The sequence below is a fragment of the Coregonus lavaretus genome (genome assembly GCF_964263955.1).
Source record: "Coregonus lavaretus genome assembly, chromosome: 36".
Lineage (NCBI taxonomy): Eukaryota > Metazoa > Chordata > Actinopteri > Salmoniformes > Salmonidae > Coregonus > Coregonus lavaretus.
In genome coordinates, this window is record NC_140023.1 from 22,447,547 (window position 1) to 22,467,111 (window position 19,565).

The 19,565-nt window shown below is 47.2% G+C and overlaps 1 protein-coding gene across 1 annotated transcript in view; it reads right to left on the bottom strand.

Moving 5' to 3' along the window:
• Positions 1 to 349: 349 nt before the first annotated feature.
• Positions 350 to 19,565, bottom strand: part of LOC311111021 (DNA nucleotidylexotransferase-like) — a gene marked incomplete at both ends in the record, with an annotated part of 151,731 nt that continues 132,515 nt past the window's right edge. Inside the window, 2 exons of the mRNA XM_084153712.1 lie at positions 350 to 457; positions 1,179 to 1,433. Of these exons, the coding sequence (XP_084009838.1) occupies positions 350 to 457; positions 1,179 to 1,433 (363 nt within the window). The remainder of the gene's footprint in view (positions 458 to 1,178; positions 1,434 to 19,565) is intronic.

The following is a 19,565-nucleotide window of genomic DNA, read 5'->3' on the forward strand; positions in this document are numbered from 1 at the left end:
ACGCTCGCGTGTTTGTGCGTGTGTTTTTTTGTGTGTGCGTGCCTCCGTATGTAAGTGCGCATGTGTGTGTGTCGCATCACGCCCCCTCACAGCAAGCAGAGCTGTAATAAAAAATGTTTGTCCTCACGCCAATATCGAGTTTCTGCTCACTCAGAGGAGGCATCAAATAATTTAAGTTAATGTGTCTGTGTATTCCCAGCCCACGCATTCTAACACCCAAGCCTAATCCCTCCAATAACCTTTGAGGACAACGGCATTGCTGTAATTGACCACTCAGATTCATGAACACGCACTGTGTGCGGAGGACTGATCTAAAACAAATGGTTGCACCTTGTATTATCAGTTGCACTCAATCTGAGGGAAGACACAGTACCTTGGTTTTGTCATACAGGGCGTGGTTGTCAAGACGCATCCCCTTCTCCTTCCTGGCAAACCTCCTCAGATCTCTCTCAAACTGCTGTGGAAGAACAGAATCAAAAGTCATATCTCTTCTTACCCTTTTTCATTGAATTTATCCCCCTTTTCTGCCACCCTAGGGTTGCTGTATTCCCCAACAGTAAGACATCTGCCATATCAGATCAGTTTCTGGGATAACTCTACCATCACTGTTGTGTTCCTATAGTAGCTTTCTTGTTAGTGTTTAGCTATGTATTCATTCATAGCTGCGGGAAGATGTTTGGGGGTGGGGGTGCTGCAATTTTTATAGCCGCTACAGACGGCTATATCAGTCCACTAATACAGGACTAGAAAAGGAACAGTACACTACTTTTGTGAATTGTTATTGCATTTTTATTATTACTTTTTAAACATTTCTATTTGTTTTTAATTCAGATGTTTCAGGTGGTGCTGCAGCACCCTCAGCGCCCCTACTTCCCATGGCTATGTCTGTATTTCTCATCATCAATGTTTTCTTTTTGGTTTATTGACTACTCTGTCAAGCGCTATGTGAATTGGATCATTTGTTTTTGCCAAATTGAATTTGTCCTTATTCGTGTCCTAAGAGCAGCTCTGCCTCGAGAGCAGAAACAAATGTGAATCGTTGCCCTCAGAACAAGATTGAATTAGGAAATCTCCACCAGCTTGTTTTTTTATGGTTTTAGTCAGTAGAGGAATGAATGTGGAACAGTTAGATGTCTTGGCATCCACACTCATTTCACATTAATTTGATCCATGCTTACCCTGGAGCCGGTCCAGCCCAGGAGGGCAAAGGCATAGCGGTCAACAGGTGGGGCCACCAGATCCACCCGTACGGCCCTCCAGCCCCTGCTCTCCCCTGGGTCCTTCTGCAGCCCTCCATCCCCCTCCACCCGTCCCTCCTCCAGCCTCAGGATCAGGAAGCACTTCTCGAAGTGGTCCATGGTCTCGAACCTGCGACTAGGCAGCTTGCTCAAGTCAAAGGTGGAGCCCTGGTGCTCACAGTACAGCAGAATGCCCTTGTGAGGAGATAATATTAATAATTGTGGACATAGAGTCACTGTCACCACTGTGACATAATAAATGTAATATAGATATTGACTTTGTAGATGTCATGGGATTGGTTTATGCTGCTACTGTACTTCAGTGCCTGATGTATTTTATTATGAATATTGAGTTGTGTATTTGCACATTTCTATATAGCCTCACAGTAGAAGTAAAAGTTGCCTGAAAATCAAGCAAGTTTAATCACAGGACGGTTAGGTAAGCCAAGTGACATGAAACATCTGGAACCATTAGAAACAGATGTTTGAAATTGCCACCAGTTTGTATTCTGCCACTGCATTAAATAAGCCAACTGTGAGATCCCAACTAAATAACAACCTTCAAGATCCCGAACAATGGGGGGCCAGTCTGATTCACTGGCACACGGTTCCACTTCATGGAAAATAAAATCACTCCCAGGTAAGCAGAATGAAAGTAACAGAGAGAGAGAGAGAGAGAGAGAGAGAGAGAGAGAGAGAGAGAGAGAGAGAGAGAGAGAGAGAGAGAGAGAGAGAGAGAGAGAGAGAGAGAATGAGTTGGGTGAGAGATACTAGAGACAGAGAGAAACAGAGAGAGAGTGTGGGAGATATAGAAAGAAAGAAAGGTGGTTGGGGACGACGAAAGAGAAGAAAGACATATATAGGGAGAGATACGGCTGGATAAGAGAAAAAGGGAGAGAGGAAGTTGAGTAGATAAGAAGATTAGATGGGGGGGCAGATAGTGGAGAGTAGGCAGTAGCAGGAAGAAGAAGAGGATTGATTTCCTCTGGGCTTTGGCCCGGCTGATTATGCAGCTTCCCCAGTCCAGGAGCGCTAAGGAGATTAACATTACAAATTGTCAATTTAATTCCAGCACCCACAGTAATTGTGGGGATGCTGTGTTCCTCTTGCGCCCCATAAATCTGCCAGGCTCTCCTTAAAACGGCAATCAGCAGTAGAAACAATAACAAAGCGGCCTGTGGTTCGGTAAAAAGCTGAGGGATGGGGCTGGATACATTTAATCACTCTCAAATTCATAGACAGAGCTATGAATTCAACCATTGACCATCCATGAAATCTAAATTATAGTTTTAACTATGTTTGTTTACATTTTCTTTGTTTACAAATATTGGAGTAAAACAAACTTACATTTTGGGTTCTGATGGGGAATGACAGTTGAACTAAGCCCGTGAGGCATTTATAAGCTATAATCTTTAAGAATCAATGGGTACATATTATTGGATGTAGCAACTGCTGATTGCCCCTTTAAAGAGCAATAATGGCAGGAGAAAGTGCAGCTCTAACCACTCCTGCTGTCCAACCAAGATACTGAGGTCAATCAAGAGACAAACACTACTGAGCCAGTACTTTCCGGACTTGTTTGACCGCGTTGCCCCACTTCATCAAAAGAAAACAACATTTCCCAGAGGGCATCGGGAGAGGAGATGACGACTGAGTCATTAACTGATGAGATTGGAGAGACTGAGGGGACTGCACTCAGAGAAGTTGTCCTCGTCCCTCGTCCCCTGCCCCTCATCCCTTACACCTCAGCTCCCCTTATTAGCTTCAGGCGCCAATCATCTTATCGTCAGAACCAAGAACCAACCATTCACTTGCCACTAGTATAGGAACAGATTAGAAATCCACCAACCCTCTCACATACAGTGAGGGAAAAAAGTATTTGATCCCCTGCTGATTTTGTATGTTTGCCCACTGACAAAGACATGATCAGTCTATAATTTTAATGGTAGGTTAATTTGAACAGTGAGAGACAGAATAACAACAAGAAAATCCAGAAAAACGCATGTCAAAAATGTTATAAATTGATTTGCATTTCAATGAGGGAAATAAGTATTTGACCCCTCTGCAAAACATGACTTAGTACTTGGTGGCAAAACCCTTGTTGGGAATCACAGAGGTCAGACGTTTCTTGTAGTTGGCCACCAGGTTTGCACACATCTCAGGAGGGATTTTGTCCAACTCCTCTTTGCAGATCTTCTCCAAGTCATTAAGGTTTCGAGGCTGACGTTTGAACCTTCAGCTCCCTCCACAGATTTTCTATGGGATTAAGGTCTGGAGACTGGCTAGGCCACTCCAGGACCTTAATGTGCTTCTTCTTGAGCCACTTCTTTGTTGCCTTGGCCGTGTGTTTTGGGTCATTGTCATGCTGGAATACCCATCCACGACCCATTTTCAATGCCCTGGCTGAGGGAAGGTTCATGGCCCCGTCCATCGTCCCTTTGATGCGGTGAAGTTGTCCTGTCCCCCAAAGCATAATGTTTCCACCTCCATGTTTGACGGTGGGGATGGTGTTCTTGGGGTCATAGGCAGCATTCCTCCTCCTCCAAACACGGCGAGTTGAGTTGATGCCAAAGAGCTCGATTTTGGTCTCATCTGACCACAACACTTTCACCCAGTTCTCCTCTGAATCATTCAGATGTTCATTGGCAAACTTCAGACGGCCCTGTATATGTGCTTTCTTGAGCAGGGGGACCTTGCGGGCGCTGCAGGATTTCAGTCCTTCACGGCATAGTGTGTTACCAATTGTTTTCTTGGTGACTATGGTCCCAGCTGCCTTGAGATCATTGACAAGATCCTCCCGTGTAGTTCTGGGCTGATTCCTCACCGTTCTCATGATCATTGCAACTCCACGAGGTGATATCTTGCAAGGAGCCCCAGGCTGAGGGAGATTGACAGTTCTTTTGTGTTTCTTCCATTTGCGAATAATCACACCAACTGTTGTCACCTTCTCACCAAGCTGCTTGGCGATGGTCTTGTAGCCTATTCCAGCCTTGTGTAGGTCTACAATCTTGTCCCTGACATCCTTGGAGAGCTCTTTGGTCTTGGCCATGGTGGAGAGTTTGGAATCTGATTGATTGATTGCTTCTGTGGACAGGTGTCTTTCATACAGGTAACAAACTGAGATTAGGAGCACTCACTTTAAGAGTGTGCTCCTAATCTCAGCTCGTTACCTGTTTAAAAGACACCTGGGAGCCAGAAATCGTTCTGATTGAGAGGGGGTCAAATATTTATTTCCCTCATTAAAATGCAATCCATTTATAACATTTTTTACATGCGTTTTTCTGGATTTTTTTGTTGTTTTTCTGTCTCTCACTGTTCAAATAAACCTACAATTAAAATTATAGACTGATCATTTCTTTGTCAGTGGGCAAACGTACAAAATCAGCAGGGGATCAAATACTTTTCTCCCTCACTGTACTAGATACATGATTGTTCACACTACCTACATCCTCACTACCTACATTCCACATAGATTATGAAGCAAAAGCAGCTGTGATATGACTTAAATACTGATTAAAAACAATCTTACATAAAAATGTATAGCTTAGGAAATTTCCTGTCACAAGAGAAATGTGCATATTTTAAAACACCTTACTGTAGGCCAATTATTCATATACCGCTGGATATTTCTGTCCCTTTCTGGCTGTACATTTCCTTCCTTTTAGCCTTGAATCACTAAGGATGCCTTGAGCCAAAGGATTAATGAGTAAGCAACAGTTTTACAGTCTATTAAGTGTCTGAACATGGGTGCCCTTCATTTGATGAAGCCTTCGGCCACACGCACAAATCCACCATTAAAAAAGGGAAGTCTTAAAAGTTTCAGTCTCGGCAGCGCTGAGGGCTGTTTAGCGCAACGCAGCTCTGTAATCATCTCCTACATAACAGGTAATGTCAGCAAGCATCCCAAAGTAAGCTTATTTCACCATAACTGTTTACAGAGAGAATTACAGAGGCGGACGTGTTGCAGGGAGTTAATCTTTGAAGGAAGTTAAGCTGTGCCTTTAAGAGAGAAAAAACAACACAACACAAACGCAAGTGATGTAATTCTGTGCCAAATGTGATCTAGAAGGTCAGCGTTATTTCTTATTTGATTATTTATTTTGTTTCATACTTTTCAAGTGTGTGACAAACAGCTGACAAGCAGGCTGCCACCATGGCCACATGCCCCAGAGGACAAAGAGAGCGGCAGTCACGGCGGTGACAGGGACACGGGCTGCTGTGATCTAATGTCACATTCGCTCTGACTCAGAGCGAGAGACTTCAAACCCTCCCTTCAAGCCCCAGATTAGCGTGTGTTAGCAGGCTGCGTTTGAACTGTGTTTTCCTTTGATTCAGAGCTTTGCCGGAACGGTCCGGTCTGATTGCTGAAATTAAAGAGAATCATTTTTTAAAGTCTGTGTGTGTGTGTTTGTGTGGGGGGGAGGGATGTGTGTGTGTATGTGTGTGTTGCTTACATGTGCGTGTGTGCATGCATCTGTCTGTGTGTGTGTGTGTGTGTGTGTGTGTGTGAGTGTGTGCGTGTGTGGGTCTGTGTGTGTGTGTTTATCCAATGCCAGTAAAAATAAAAAATCAGCTGCAGTTCTCTTTTAGGCAACACAACCTCCATAGCAAATGGAAACATAAGGTTAGGTTTAAGGTTTGGGATAGGGTTAAAACAGAAAAACAAAATGATTGCCTTGTTCTGGGATTGAACATGCGATGCTCGGAGCATAGCTTGTGGTTTAAGCCCATCCTCAACCTCATGCCCATTGCACTAGCTCGTTGCAAGCCTAATAGATGGTAACAGGCACTCGTGTTGCCCCTAGTGGACTTTTGGAAATTGTCATGGAAATAAAATGCCACGCCATAACTTCACCATTCTAAATATGGCGGGACAGCGCATAATCCACTGCCGACTGGGCTGCTTTTAGATGTGTTTTGATTATGATTTTATTAAACCCCAAAATTGTCTCTGACTAGGGCTGTGGCGGTCATGCAATTTCGTCAACTGGTGAATGTCAAGCAAATAACTGTCAGTCTCACGGTAATTGACGTTAATTAGCATAAACAAATGTAGCATCTCCTGGCTTCCACACATAGCCTACAAGCAACTGATGCAGACCTTTGGAAAATCTACATTTAAAAAAGTCTAATAAATCCATGTAATATAGCCTACATCTTCCAAATAAATCCATTATTTATTTTATACAGGTCTAAAGAAGCATGATATGAAGAAAATGTAGTCTATTTCAGAAGAACTGAATAGCATACTCTGAGTTGTCCTTCTGTTAGGTCCTGATCTGGCTATGCCAAATGGCTGTGGGCTACACTAGTTCATTTAGCAGACAAGATTTGCTTACAATTCCGTGGCATTCTTTTATATTATTTTATAGTATGAAGAATACAATTGAACAAAGCTGAATAAAATAGAAAGGATATTTTCTCCAAACGATTTGAGTTAGTGTGCACATGCGGCTATTCTGTGTTGAGCGGTTAACAAAGAAACAGGTACTCCTATACGCTTAATTTAGTTAATGTAACTTTAGTTCTACAAACGTTGAGCTATATGTTTTGATGTTTTTTAATACATTGTAAGGCTGCATGATGCGACTCTAATGTTGATTTGAAAAAATGTGCTTGAAAGGCATGAGCTCTGCTATGTTTTTTGCGCAGGCGGTACACACTTTATCCAGTCTCTCATTCACTATTTGACAAGCACTTGATAATGCCTCAAATTTCACGGTGGCATCCCCTTTGTGTGGCCGTAATGCACCCTAAAAAAATCCATGCCTTTTGCGGCCAGTGGCCGTTGTGCCCTTTTATTTATTTAGTTATTTTTATTTAACCTTTATTTAACCAGGTAAGCCAGTTGAGAACAAGTTCTCATTTACAACTGCGACCTGGCCAAGATCAAGCAAAGCAGTGCGATAAAAACAACAACAACACAGAGTTACATATGGAATAAACAAAACGTACAGTCAATATGTCACGGTCGTCTAGGAGCGAAGGAGACCAAGGCGCAGCGTGTGCAAGAAACATGACTTTATTAATTAAAGTTTCGAACTACAAACAAAAGACGACTCATGAAGTCCACGGTACACCGACCGAAACGGAACAAAAACCCACAACACCCAAAGGAAAACATACAGATAAATATGGCTCCCAATCAGAGATAACGAGTCGACAGCTGACACTCGTTACCTCCGATTGGGAGTCACATGACTACACAAGAACTAACCAAAACCACACACACCCAAATGAACACACCCTATTCCCAACCTAACCAAAACAAACCCCAACAACACGAATACACCCTGGCTCAAATACAAGTCCCGGAGCCAGAGTGTGACAGTACCCCCCCCTAAAGGCGCGGACTGCGACCGCGCCTCAACTAGGGCTAACCCAGGGAGGGCTGGGTGGGCATACCTCTTCGGCGGTGGTTCCGGCTCTGGTCGTGGTCCCCACCCCACCATAGTCACTACCCGCTTCCGTAGCCTCCTCCAACTGACCACCCTCCAATTTAACCCCACCGGATTAAGGGGCAGCACCGGACTAAGAGGCAGCACCGGACTAAGGGGCAGCACCGGACTAAGGGGCAGCACCAGGATAAGGGGCAGCACCAGACTAAGGGGCAGCACCGGACTAAGGGGCAGCACCGGACTGAATGGCAGAGCCTGGCTGGCTGGCTCTGGCGGATCCTGGCTGGCTGGCGGACCCCGGCTGGACGGCTCTGGCGGATCCTGGCTGGACGGCTCATGGCTGGCTGACGGATCTGGCTGCTCATGGCTGGCTGACGGATCTGGCTGCTCATGGCTGGCTGACGGATCTGGCTGCTCATGGCTGGCTGACGGATCTGGCTGCTCATGGCAGGCTGACGGATCTGGCTGCTCATGGCTGGCTGACGGATCTGGCTGCTCATGGCAGGCTGACGGATCTGGCTGCTCATGGCTGGCGGAAGGCTCTGGCTGATCCTGTCTGGCGGACGGCTCTGGCTGATCCTGTCTGGCGGAAGGCTCTGGCTGATCCTGTCTGGCGGAAGGCTCTGGCTGATCCTGTCTGGCGGAAGGCTCTGGCTGATCCTGTCTGGCGGAAGGCTCTGGCTGATCCTGTCTGGCGGAAGGCTCTGGCTGATCCTGTCTGGCGGAAGGCTCTGGCTGATCCTGTCTGGCGGACGGCTCTGGCTGATCCTGTCTGGCGGACGGCTCTGGCTGATCCTGTCTGGCGGAAGGCTCTGGCTGATCCTGTCTGGCGGAAGGCTCTGGCTGATCCTGTCTGGCGGAAGGCTCTAGCGGCTCCTGTCTGGCGGAAGGCTTTAGCGGCTCCGGTCTGGCGGACGGCTCTGAAGGCTCATGGCAGACGGGCGGCTTTGCAGGCTCAGTACAGACGGGCAGTTCATGCAGCGCTTGGCAGACGGACAGTTCAGACGGCGTTGGGCAGACAGGCAGTTCAGGCGCCGTTGGGCAGACGGGCAGTTCAAGCGCCGTTGGGCAGACGGGCAGTTCAGGCGCCGTTGGGCAGACGGGCAGTTCAGGCGCCGTTGGGCAGACGGCAGACTCTGGCCGGCCGAGACGCACTATAGGCCTGGTGCGTGGTGCCGGAACTGGTGGTCCCGGGCTGAGGACACGCATCTCAGGGCTAGTGCGGGGAGCAGCAACAGGACGCACAGGACTCTGGGGACACACAGGAGGCTTGGTGCGTGGTGTAGGCACTGGTGGTACTGGGCTGGAGCGGGGAGGTGGCGCCGGAAATACCGGACCGTGTAGGCTTACTGGCTCCCTTGAGCACTGAGCCTGCCCAACCTTACCTGGTTGTATGCTCCCCGTCGCCCGACCAGTACGGGAAGGAGGAATAACCCGCACCGGGCTATGTAGGCGAACCGGGGACACCATGCGTAAGGCTGGTGCCATGTAAGCCGGCCCGAGGAGACGCACTGGTGGCCTGATGCGTTGGGCCGGCTTCATGACATCCGGCTCAACGCTCAATCTAGCCCGGCCGATACGTGGAGCTGGAATGTACCGAACCGGGCTATGCACGCGTACAGGAGACACCATGCGCTCTACTGCGTAACACGGTGTCTGCCCGTACTCTCGCTCTCCACGGTAAGTACAGGGAGTAGGCGCAGGTCTCCTACCTGACTTCGCCACACTCCCTTTAAGGCCCCCCCCAAGAAATTTTTGGCTAGTGCTCACGGGCTTCCAGCCTTGCCTCTGTGCTGCCTCCTCATATTGCCTCCTCTCGGCTTTAGCTGCCTCCAGCTCTTCACGAGGGCGGCGATATTCTCCCGGTTGTGCCCAAGGACCCCTTCCATCCAGTATCTCCTCCCATGTCCATGAATCCTGTGTAGGTGGATCCTGTTGCCGCTTGACACGCCGCTTGGTCCTAGAATGGTGGGTTTTTCTGTCACGGTCGTCTAGGAGCGAAGGAGACCAAGGCGCAGCGTGTGCAAGAAACATGACTTTATTAATTAAAGTTTCGAACTACAAACAAAAGACGACTCATGAAGTCCACGGTACACCGACCGAAACGGAACAAAAACCCACAACACCCAAAGGAAAACATACAGATAAATATGGCTCCCAATCAGAGATAACGAGCCGACAGCTGACACTCGTTACCTCCGATTGGGAGTCACATGACTACACAAGAACTAACCAAAACCACACACACCCAAATGAACACACCCTATTCCCAACCTAACCAAAACAAACCCCAACAACACGAATACACCCTGGCTCAAATACAAGTCCCGGAGCCAGAGTGTGACACAATAACACAATAGAAAATCTATATACAGTGTGTGCAAATGTAGTAAGTTATGGAGGTAAGGCAATAAATAGGCCATAGTGCAAAATAATTACAATTTAGTATTAACGCTGGAGTGATAGATGTGCAGAAGACGATGTGCATATAGAGATACTGGGGTGCAAATGAGCAAAATAAATAACAATGTAAATAACAATATGGGGATGAGGTAGTTGGGTGGGCTAATTACAGATGGGCTGTGTACAGGTGCAGTGATCGGTAAGCTGCTCTGACAACTGATGCTTAAAGTTAGTGAGGGAGATAAATGTCTTCAGCTTCAGAGATTTTTGCAGTTCGTTCCAGTCATTTGCAGCAGAGAAATGGAAGGAATGGCGGCCAAAGGGGGTGTTGGCTTTGGGGATGACCAGTAAGATATACCTCCTGGAATGCATACTACGGGTGGGTGTTGCTATGGTGACCAATGAGCTAAGATAAGGCGGGGATTTGCCTAGAAGTGATTTATAGATGACCTGGAGCCAGTGGGTTTGGCGACGAATATGTAGTGAGGGCCAGCCAACGAGAGCGTACAGGTCACAATGGTGGGTAGTATATGGGGCTTTGGTGACAAAACGGATGGCACTGTGATAGACTACATCCAATTTGCTGAGTAGAGTGTTGGAAGCTATTTTGTAAATGACATCAAGGATCGGTAGGATAGTCAGTTTTACGAGGGCATGTTTAGCAGCATGAGTGAAGGAGGCTTTGTTGCAAAATAGGAAGCCGATTCTAGATTTAACTTTGGATTGGAGATGCTTAATGTGAGTCTGGATGGAGCGTTTACGGTCTAACCAGACACCTAGGTATTTGTAGTTGTCCACATATTCTAAGTCAGACCCGCCGAGAGTAGTGATTCTAGTCGGGCGGGCGGGTGCAAGCAGCGTTCGATTGAAGAGCATGCATTTAGTTTTACTAGCGTTTAAGAGCAGTTGGAGGCCACGGAAGGAGTGTTGTATGGCATTGAAGCTCGTTTGGAGGTTTGTTAACACAGTGTCCAATGAAGGGCCAGATGTATACAAAATGGTGTCGTCTGCGTAGAGGTGGATCTGAGAGTCACCAGCAGCAAGAGCGACATCATTGATATACACAGAGAATAGAGTCGGCCCGAGAATTGAAACCTTTGGCACCCCCATAGAGACTGCCAGAGGTCCAGACAACAGGCCCTCTGATTTGACACATTGAACTCTATCTGAGAAGTAGTTGGTGAACCAGGCGAGGCAGTCATTTGAGAAACCAAGGCTATTTAGCCTGCCAATAAGAATGCGGTGATTGACAGAGTCAAAAGCCTTGGCCAGGTCGATGAAGACGGCTGCACAGTACTGTCTTTTATCGATCGCGGTTATTATATCGTTTAGGAACTTGAGCGTGGCTGAGGTGCACCCATGATTGAAAACCCGATTGCATAGCGGAGAAGGTACGGTGGGATTCGAAATGGTCGGTGATCTGTTTGTTAACTTGGCTTTCAAATACTTTCGAAAGGCAGGGCAGGACGGATATAGGTCTGTTTGACAGTGATGAGGGGTGGTCGTTTGACCGCAGACCCATTACGGATGCAGGCAATGAGGCAGTGATCGCTGAGATCCTGGGTGAAGACAGCGGAGGTGTATTTAGAGGATAAATTAGTCAGGATGATATCTATGAGGGTGCCCATGTTTATGGATTTAGGGTTGTACCTGGTAGGTTCCTTGATAATTTGTGTGAGATTGAGGGCATCTAGTTTAGATTGTAGGACGGCCGGGGTGTTAAGCATATCCCAGTTTAGATCACCAAGCAGTACGAACTCTGAGGATAGATGGGGGCAATCAGTTCACATATGGTGTCCAGGGCACAATTGGGGGCTGAGGGGGGTCTGTAGCAAGCGGCAACAGTGAGAGACTTATTTCTGGAAAGGTGGATTTTTAGAAGAAGAAGCTCAAACTGTTTGGGCACAGACCTGGATAGTATGATAGAGCTCTGCAGGCTATCTCTACAGTAGATTGCAACTCCACCCCCTTTGGCAGTTCTATCTAGACGGAAAATGTTGTAGTTCGGGATGGACATTTCTAAGCCAAGATTCAGACACTGCTAGAACATCAGAGTGTGCTAACGCAGTGAATAACTCAAACTTGGGGAGGAGGCTTCTGATTTTAACATGCAAGAAACCAAGGCTTTTACGGTTACAGAAGTCAACAAATGATAGCGCCTGGGGGGTAGGAGTGATACTGGGGGCTACAGGGCCTGGGTTAACCTCTACATCACCAGAGGAACAGAGGAGGAATAGAATAAGGATACGGCTAAAGGCTTTAAGAACTGGTCTTCTAGTGCGTTGGGTACAGAGAATAAAAGGGGCAGATTTCCGGCCTTTGTAGAATAGATTCAGGGCATTATGTACAGACAAGGATATGGAAGGATATGAGTACAGTGGAGGTACACCTAAGCATTGGGTAACAATGAAAGCGATATTGTCACTGGAGGTACCAATTGAGCCAGTCTCCACGTGTATGGGGGGTGGGACAAAGGAGCTCTCTGAGGCTGGTTGAGCGGTACTGGGGGCTCTACAGTGAAATGGTATAATACGAACTAACCCAAACAGCAATAGGCTAGGCATATTGACAAGGGAGAGAGGCATAACGCAATCACAGGTGTTATTCGAGAGGGCTAAGACAACAACTGGTAATGGCGACGAAAGTTTGGGCTGAGGCTAAACAGATAAACAGGATGGGGTACCGTGTAAAGGAACAGTCCAGCAGGCATTAGCTGTGTAGCTGAGTGATCATAAGGTCCAGTGAACCGCAATAGGTAAGTCCGGGAGCAGTTCGTAGGCTGCTACAGCACAGGCGAGCAGGAGGCACGGCTGTTGATTGCGCGTGCTAGCGGGCCGGGGCTAGCAGATGGATCTTCGTGGTCGTCGCAACGGGAAGCCTGTTGAAACCACATCAGACGATTGCGTCGGCAGACCAGTCGTGATGGATCGGCGGGGCTCCGTGTCGACACTAGGAGGTCCCGTCCGGTTGACAGAGAGGTAGATAGCCGGGAGATGGGCCTGGCTCGAGGCTAGCTCAAGGCTAACTGGTGATTAGCCCACCACAGTCATTCGGTTGCAGCTAGCTAATTGCGATGGTCCGGTGTTAAGGTCCAGTGATTCAGTTATTCCGGCAGAAAATCCAATATGCTCTGGGTCAATAGCGCGCTGTGCAGACTGGCCGATAATTGACCAGGCTAGAGCTGGATGGTAGGTAGTGCAGGCCACGGACAGTGGTGAAGACCGCTAACGGTGGCTAATAGCAAGTAGCTAGTTAGCTGGCTAGCTGGCTCGTTTCAGCCGTAGGTTCTTGATAAAAATCAAGAAAGAATAGAATCCGTTCCACATTGGGTGAGGCGGGTTACAGGAAAGTATATTTCGTTTAAGGATGGAAAGTGAGATAGAGAAATATTTACCCCCCAAAAAACAAAGAAACAGGCTATTTACATGAGGACATAACAGAATACACGACCACACTGTTACGTTATCTTGGATCTTGGCCCGGAGTGGTACGTTGTACCCTTCTCCCTGAGTGCTGCACGCTCCGAAGCACCTCTCACTCTCCATCACGTGATCAGGTCTTTCTCACAGCCTACAGATACATCGGGGACGCAACTGCGTGCGTCGTTATCCAATTCTGAGGTGCATATTGAAGATATTGGAAGAACTGTCCACATTTACTTTTCGTCAGCTAACAAGATGAGTAGGACTAACGAACATCAAAAGCACTAGCCTATGTCAATCTACTGTCCCCCATAGTACAAAAGTTGACCTATTCTATTCTGTGCAATAAATAAATATTCCAAACATAGTCTGGGACAGTTGTGGGATGCGATAGATCCCAAATTAATACGAACATCAAAAAACCTTTTTTACACAATGTGGCTGATGCAACAGATCAGAACGTTTAGCTTTAAATGTTGATAAACTATTAGGCTATTTCTTCACATTATAAGCGCAGCAATGCGCACATGGTAGTAGGCTATGAGCGCGAATGTTCCATTAGCGGGAAAACACCATTATCAAAAGTGACCGCAAATGCGATTATGCATCTAATGCTTTTATTAGAAAGGTGCATTTTTATGGTGAAAACGATCTTCCCCAAACTTGAAACTCACATGCTGCTTATGTATGCCAGTTAGGCTCTACACCCCTTGTAAAGCAGATTAATGTGCTTAATTTTAAGAAGTTATTTGGCCACTTCAGTTGTGATACAAACCTTATCAAAACATATAGACCTATGGGCTAGGCAACATGAGGTGTGTGACTATGATTCGAAAAAGGCATTGTTTCTTGCCTTATGCTGGGCATCATTTACAAGTGATAATATATCATTCACAAGTCATAGGCTAATATTGTCACCCAACAGACTATTCTTGATTTAATCTTGTCTTTACATATACTAAATCATCTATATGTGAAATTTGCTTTGATTTAGAATGGACCGTTATCATGCACCTGTCTCGAAACAGGGCAGCGGGAAAAAATATGTCTCATCTATGCACTTAAATAGCGAATGGAGGACTCTTTTCCTGTGGTTCATTTTCATGCCAGCCAGGTAGGCTATACTCCTGTTGTAAAGACAAGCAATGTGCTGAATATTAGGAAAGATAATAAATAAATATAGTAGGACTAGCCTATAGAACATTTATGGGATTTTTAATAGAGGCAATAACTCTGTTTTCTCGCACAATTGCATAGCCAATAGAAATGTTGCGCAACATGAGCTCATGGGCTGTCATGAAGTGTTTGATTAGATTTTCGATTAAATGTGTATTGATGTTAGAGTGATTAGAGGGACAATAGAGTGCTGAGTATCAGGCAGTTAGCAAGTTTGGTAGGCTACTAATGACCATCAGCAGCATCAGAGCTTGGAGAAGACTAATTACCGTGACTAAACGGTCACAGGGAATTTGACTGCCTTCATGACTCCTGACCGCTGGTGTGGCGGTAATACGGTCACCGCAACAGCCCTATCTCTGACTTTGCAATAACCCCAGCTCACTGTGATGGTGATTGGTCATTGTCTCTCATGAAATGGGTTATTCAAACAGAAGGCAAACCTACCGTACATACAGGCCCTAACCTCACAGTTTACAGTTTATGTGACTCAAATCCCATAACATATCTAATTCATGCACCCTCTGGCTACTACTGTTGCTTCGAAGGTACTACGACAGGTCCAATATATCTATAATCATATAATATTATTACATCAGTACTCAATTTAGCCAGTTAGCAACGAACAAGCAGCAGGCAGGTGGCCCTCCAATACGATTCTGGTGTGCCGACAGCAGACTTGCTCACCGGCCTTACTGGTGGGGTGCCCGCTTTTAGATGCAAATCAACCCACCAGAGATGCACATTTCGTCATAAGCAGCAAACTTCGCTCACCCGCTAGTGGTAGCCTTCTGTGTTAGGAAGGCGAAAAATAGCAAGCATTTATTACAATGGCAATTAATCTACCACCACCCGGACAGTGAGAGCAGATGATTAGTGTATGGGGGATGAGGCATCGCTCTCTCACGTTCTCTGTTGCTACTACCAGGGCAAATAGCTGAATCTCATCCGTCTACTATAGAAAAGTCTGGCTGAACTTGCTCGTGCCCTCAAGTTATACTTTCATAACCAGCAGAAAAAATGATGAAGCCCCTTTTCACAAGGACATTTCCAGATATATGTATTTTGACCTCCCCCAGGCTAAAAGGGGAAAAAATTGCCATGATATTCGGCCTCGGCAAAGAGTCAAAGACATGTGGCCCCCGGAGGACCAGATCACAGATGACAAGGTTACACGACTTAGAGTCAACCTCTGCTACCTCCACTTAATCACGGTCTCTGGTGTTCCCTTCCCCGTGGACTCGTCACATTCTTCCGCCGTGCCGAGGGACCCCTTATGGGGAAGTTCCTTCCCACCCTCCCCCCTCTTCTCCTCACCCAAGGGTGTGAAGAACCAGCAGTAACCATCAGCAAGTTCTGTAGACCTGTGCGTGTGTTTGTCTGTCTGTGTGTGTGTGTGCGTGTGTGTGCGTGTGTGTGTGTGTGTGTGCGTAAGAGGGCACACGTTAGCATAGGAGGTAATTATCAGCAGGATGGCCTTCTGAAGCAAATGAAGGCTGGGGGCGGATGGAGGGGGTGGAAGGAGGGAGGGAGATGTATTTTTAAACACAGGCAGCGATGATAAAGAGAGGCCTGCAGCAAGACCCTCAGCCCTGCTCTCCATCAAACACTCCTCTCTTTTTAGCCTCTCCAACACGACATCCATTAAAGAGGGATGACTGTCTCACCTCTCTCTCTCTCTCTCTCTCTCTCTCTCTCTCTCTCTCTCTCTCTCTCTCTCTCTCTCTCTCTCTCTCTCTCTCTCTCTCTCTCTCTCTCTCTCTCTCTCTCTCTCTCTCTCTCTCTCTCTCTCTCTCTCTCTCTCTCTCTCTCTCTCTCTCTCTCTCTCTCTCTCTCTCTCTCTCTCTCAGCCAGGTACACCGTATAAACCAAGGCCACTTTTGCCATCCAAATTGTAATCATTTTCCTTGACCAAGGCCCTTGATATTGGTGTGACTTATTTTATTGCCTCCTTATGTGTCAACTCATATGCACTTGGCTCTGTAATCATCCTCTCCTCCAATCACTTTCTCCCTCTCCACACTGTAGGGCACTAACCCAATTCCCCTCAGTCCTCTCGTCTCCTCCTCTGCTCTTATTACCCTCAACTCCACAAACAGGGGACAGACGTGGTAATCTTTGTCTATTGTACCCTGTGATAATTATTTTCATCCTTTTTTAGAAAAATCTGTGTCTGAAAAAGTATGATTTCACTTACAGTACCAGTCAAAAGATTGGACACACGTACTCATTCAAGAGTTTGTATTTAGTTGTACTATTTTCTACACTGTAGAATAATAGTGAAGACATTAGAACTATGAAATAACACATATGGAATCATTTACATCTCCTGAGTGGCGCAGTGGTCTAAGGCGCTGCATCGCAGTGCTAACTGTGCCACTAGAGATCCTGGTTCGAATCCAGGCTCTGTCGCAGCCGGCGACCGGGAGACTCATGGGCGGCGCACAATTGGCCCAGCGTCGTCCAGGGTTGGGGAGCGAATGGCCGGCAGGGATGTAGCTCAGTTGATAGAGCATGGCGTTTGCAACGCCAGGGTTGTGGGTTCGATTCCCACGGGGGGCCAGTATAAAAAAAGATATGTATTCACTAACTGTAAGTCGCTCTGGATAAGAGCGTCTGCTAAATGACAAAAATGTACTAACCAAAAAAGTGTTAAACAAATCAAAATATATGTTATATTTGAGGTTCTTCAAAGTAGCCACCCTTTGCCTTGATGACAGCTTTGCACACTCTTGGCATTCTCTCAACCAGCGTCATGAGGTAATCACCTGGAATGCATTTCAATTAACAGGTGTGCCTTGTTAAAAGCTAATTTGTGGAATTTCTTTCCTTCTTAATGCGTTTGAGCCAATCAGTTGAGTTGTGACAAGGTAGGGGGGGTATACAGAAGATAGCCCTATTTGGTAAAAGAACAAGTCCATATTATGGCAAGAACAGCTCAAATAAGCAAAGAGAAACGACAGTCCATCATTACTTTAAGACATGAAGGTCAGTTAATCAGGAACATTTCAAGAACTTTGAGTTCTTGAAGTGCAGTTGCAAAAACATCAAGCGCTATGATGAAACTGGCTCTCATGAGGACCACCACAGGAACGGAAGACCCAGAGTTACCTCTGCTGCAGAGGATAAGTTCATTAGAGTTACTAGCCTCAGAAATTGTAGCCCAAATAAATGCTTCACAGAGTTCAAGGAACAGACACGGATGATCTCCGCATGTGTCGTTCCCACCGTAAAGCATGGAGGAGGAGGTGTTATGGTGTGGGGGTGCTTTGCTGATGACACTGTCTGTGATTTATAATTATTTATAATTATAATTCAAGGCACACTTAACCAGCATGGCTACCACAGCATTCTACAGTGATGTGCCATCCCATCTGGTTTGGGCTTGGTGGGACTATCATTTTTCAACAGGACAATGTCCCAACACACCTCCAAGCTGTGTAAGGGCTATTTTACCAAGAAGGAGAGTGATGGAGTGCTGCATCAGATGACCTGACCTCCACAATCCCCTGACCTCAACCCAATTGAGATGGTTTGGAATGAGTCGGACCGCAGAGTGAAGGAAAAGCAGCCAACATGTGCTCAGCATATGTGGGAACTCCTTCAAGACTGTTGGAAAAGCATTCCAGGTGTCACTTGAACCGATGTGGATGTGGTGGAGGAGTCAGGTGCAGGACACAGAGGTTAAGTCCAACAGACTTTAATAGTCTAATGATTATGAGGAAAAAACCCGACCTCGAAATAACACCAAGAGGCGAGGGAAAATTACGCACACGCGTAAACACTAAACATGAAACAAAACAGAGTGCAAACACGTAGCTCTGACAAAGTGGCAGCAATCACAACACACAATCAGTCTAGTGCAAAAACAAGGAACTTATAAGACACGTAATCAACACACAAATGGACACAGGTGTAACAGACAGACAAAAGCAATCAAATAACGAAACATAAAGCGGTGGCAGCTAGTACTCCGGGGACGGCGAACGCCGAAGCCTGACCGAACCAGGAGGAGGAGCAGTCTCGGCAGAATCCGTGACAGTACCCCCCCCTTGACGCGCGGCTCCAGCCGTGCGCCGACCCCGGCCTCGGGGACGGCCAGGAGGACGCGGACCCGGGCACGTGGGATGCCCACGGTGGAACTCAGTCAGGAGGGATGGATCGAGTATGTCCCTCCTGGGCACCCAGCACCGTTCCTCCGGACCGTACCCCTCCCACTCCACGAGATACTGGAGACCACTCGTCCGGCGCCTCGAGTCCAAGATGGTCCGGACCCTGTACGCCGGGGCCCCCTCGATGTCCAAAGGGGGCGGAGGGGTCTCTCCTATCTCATCTTCTTGGAGTGGGCCAGCTACCACCGGCCTGAGAACATTTACATTTACATTTTAGTCATTTAGCAGACGCTCTTATCCAGAGCGACTTACAGTTAGTGAATACATATATTATTTTTTTTTATACTGGCCCCCCGTGGGAATCGAACCCACAACCCTGGCGTTGCAAACGCCATGCTCTATCAACTGAGCTACATCCCTGCCGGCCATTCCCTCCCCTACCCTGGACGACGCTGGGCCAATTGTGCGCCGCCCATGAGTCTCCCGGTCGCGGCTGGCTGCGACAGAGCCTGGAGAAGAGACACATGGAACAAGGGGTTAATATTTGTATACTCTATAGGCAGTTGTAACCTGTAACACACCTCGTTCAATCTTCTCAGGACTTTGAAGGGCCCCACAAACCGCCGACCCAGCTTCCGGCAGGGCAGGCGGAGGGGCAGGTTTCGAGTCGAGAGCCAGACTCGATCTCCCGGTGCGTACACCGGTCCCTCACTGCGGTGGCGATCGGCGCTCGCCTTTTGTTGACGGATGGCACGCTGCAGATGGACATGGGCAGCGTCCCACGTCTCCTCCGAGCGCCGAATCCACTCGTCCACC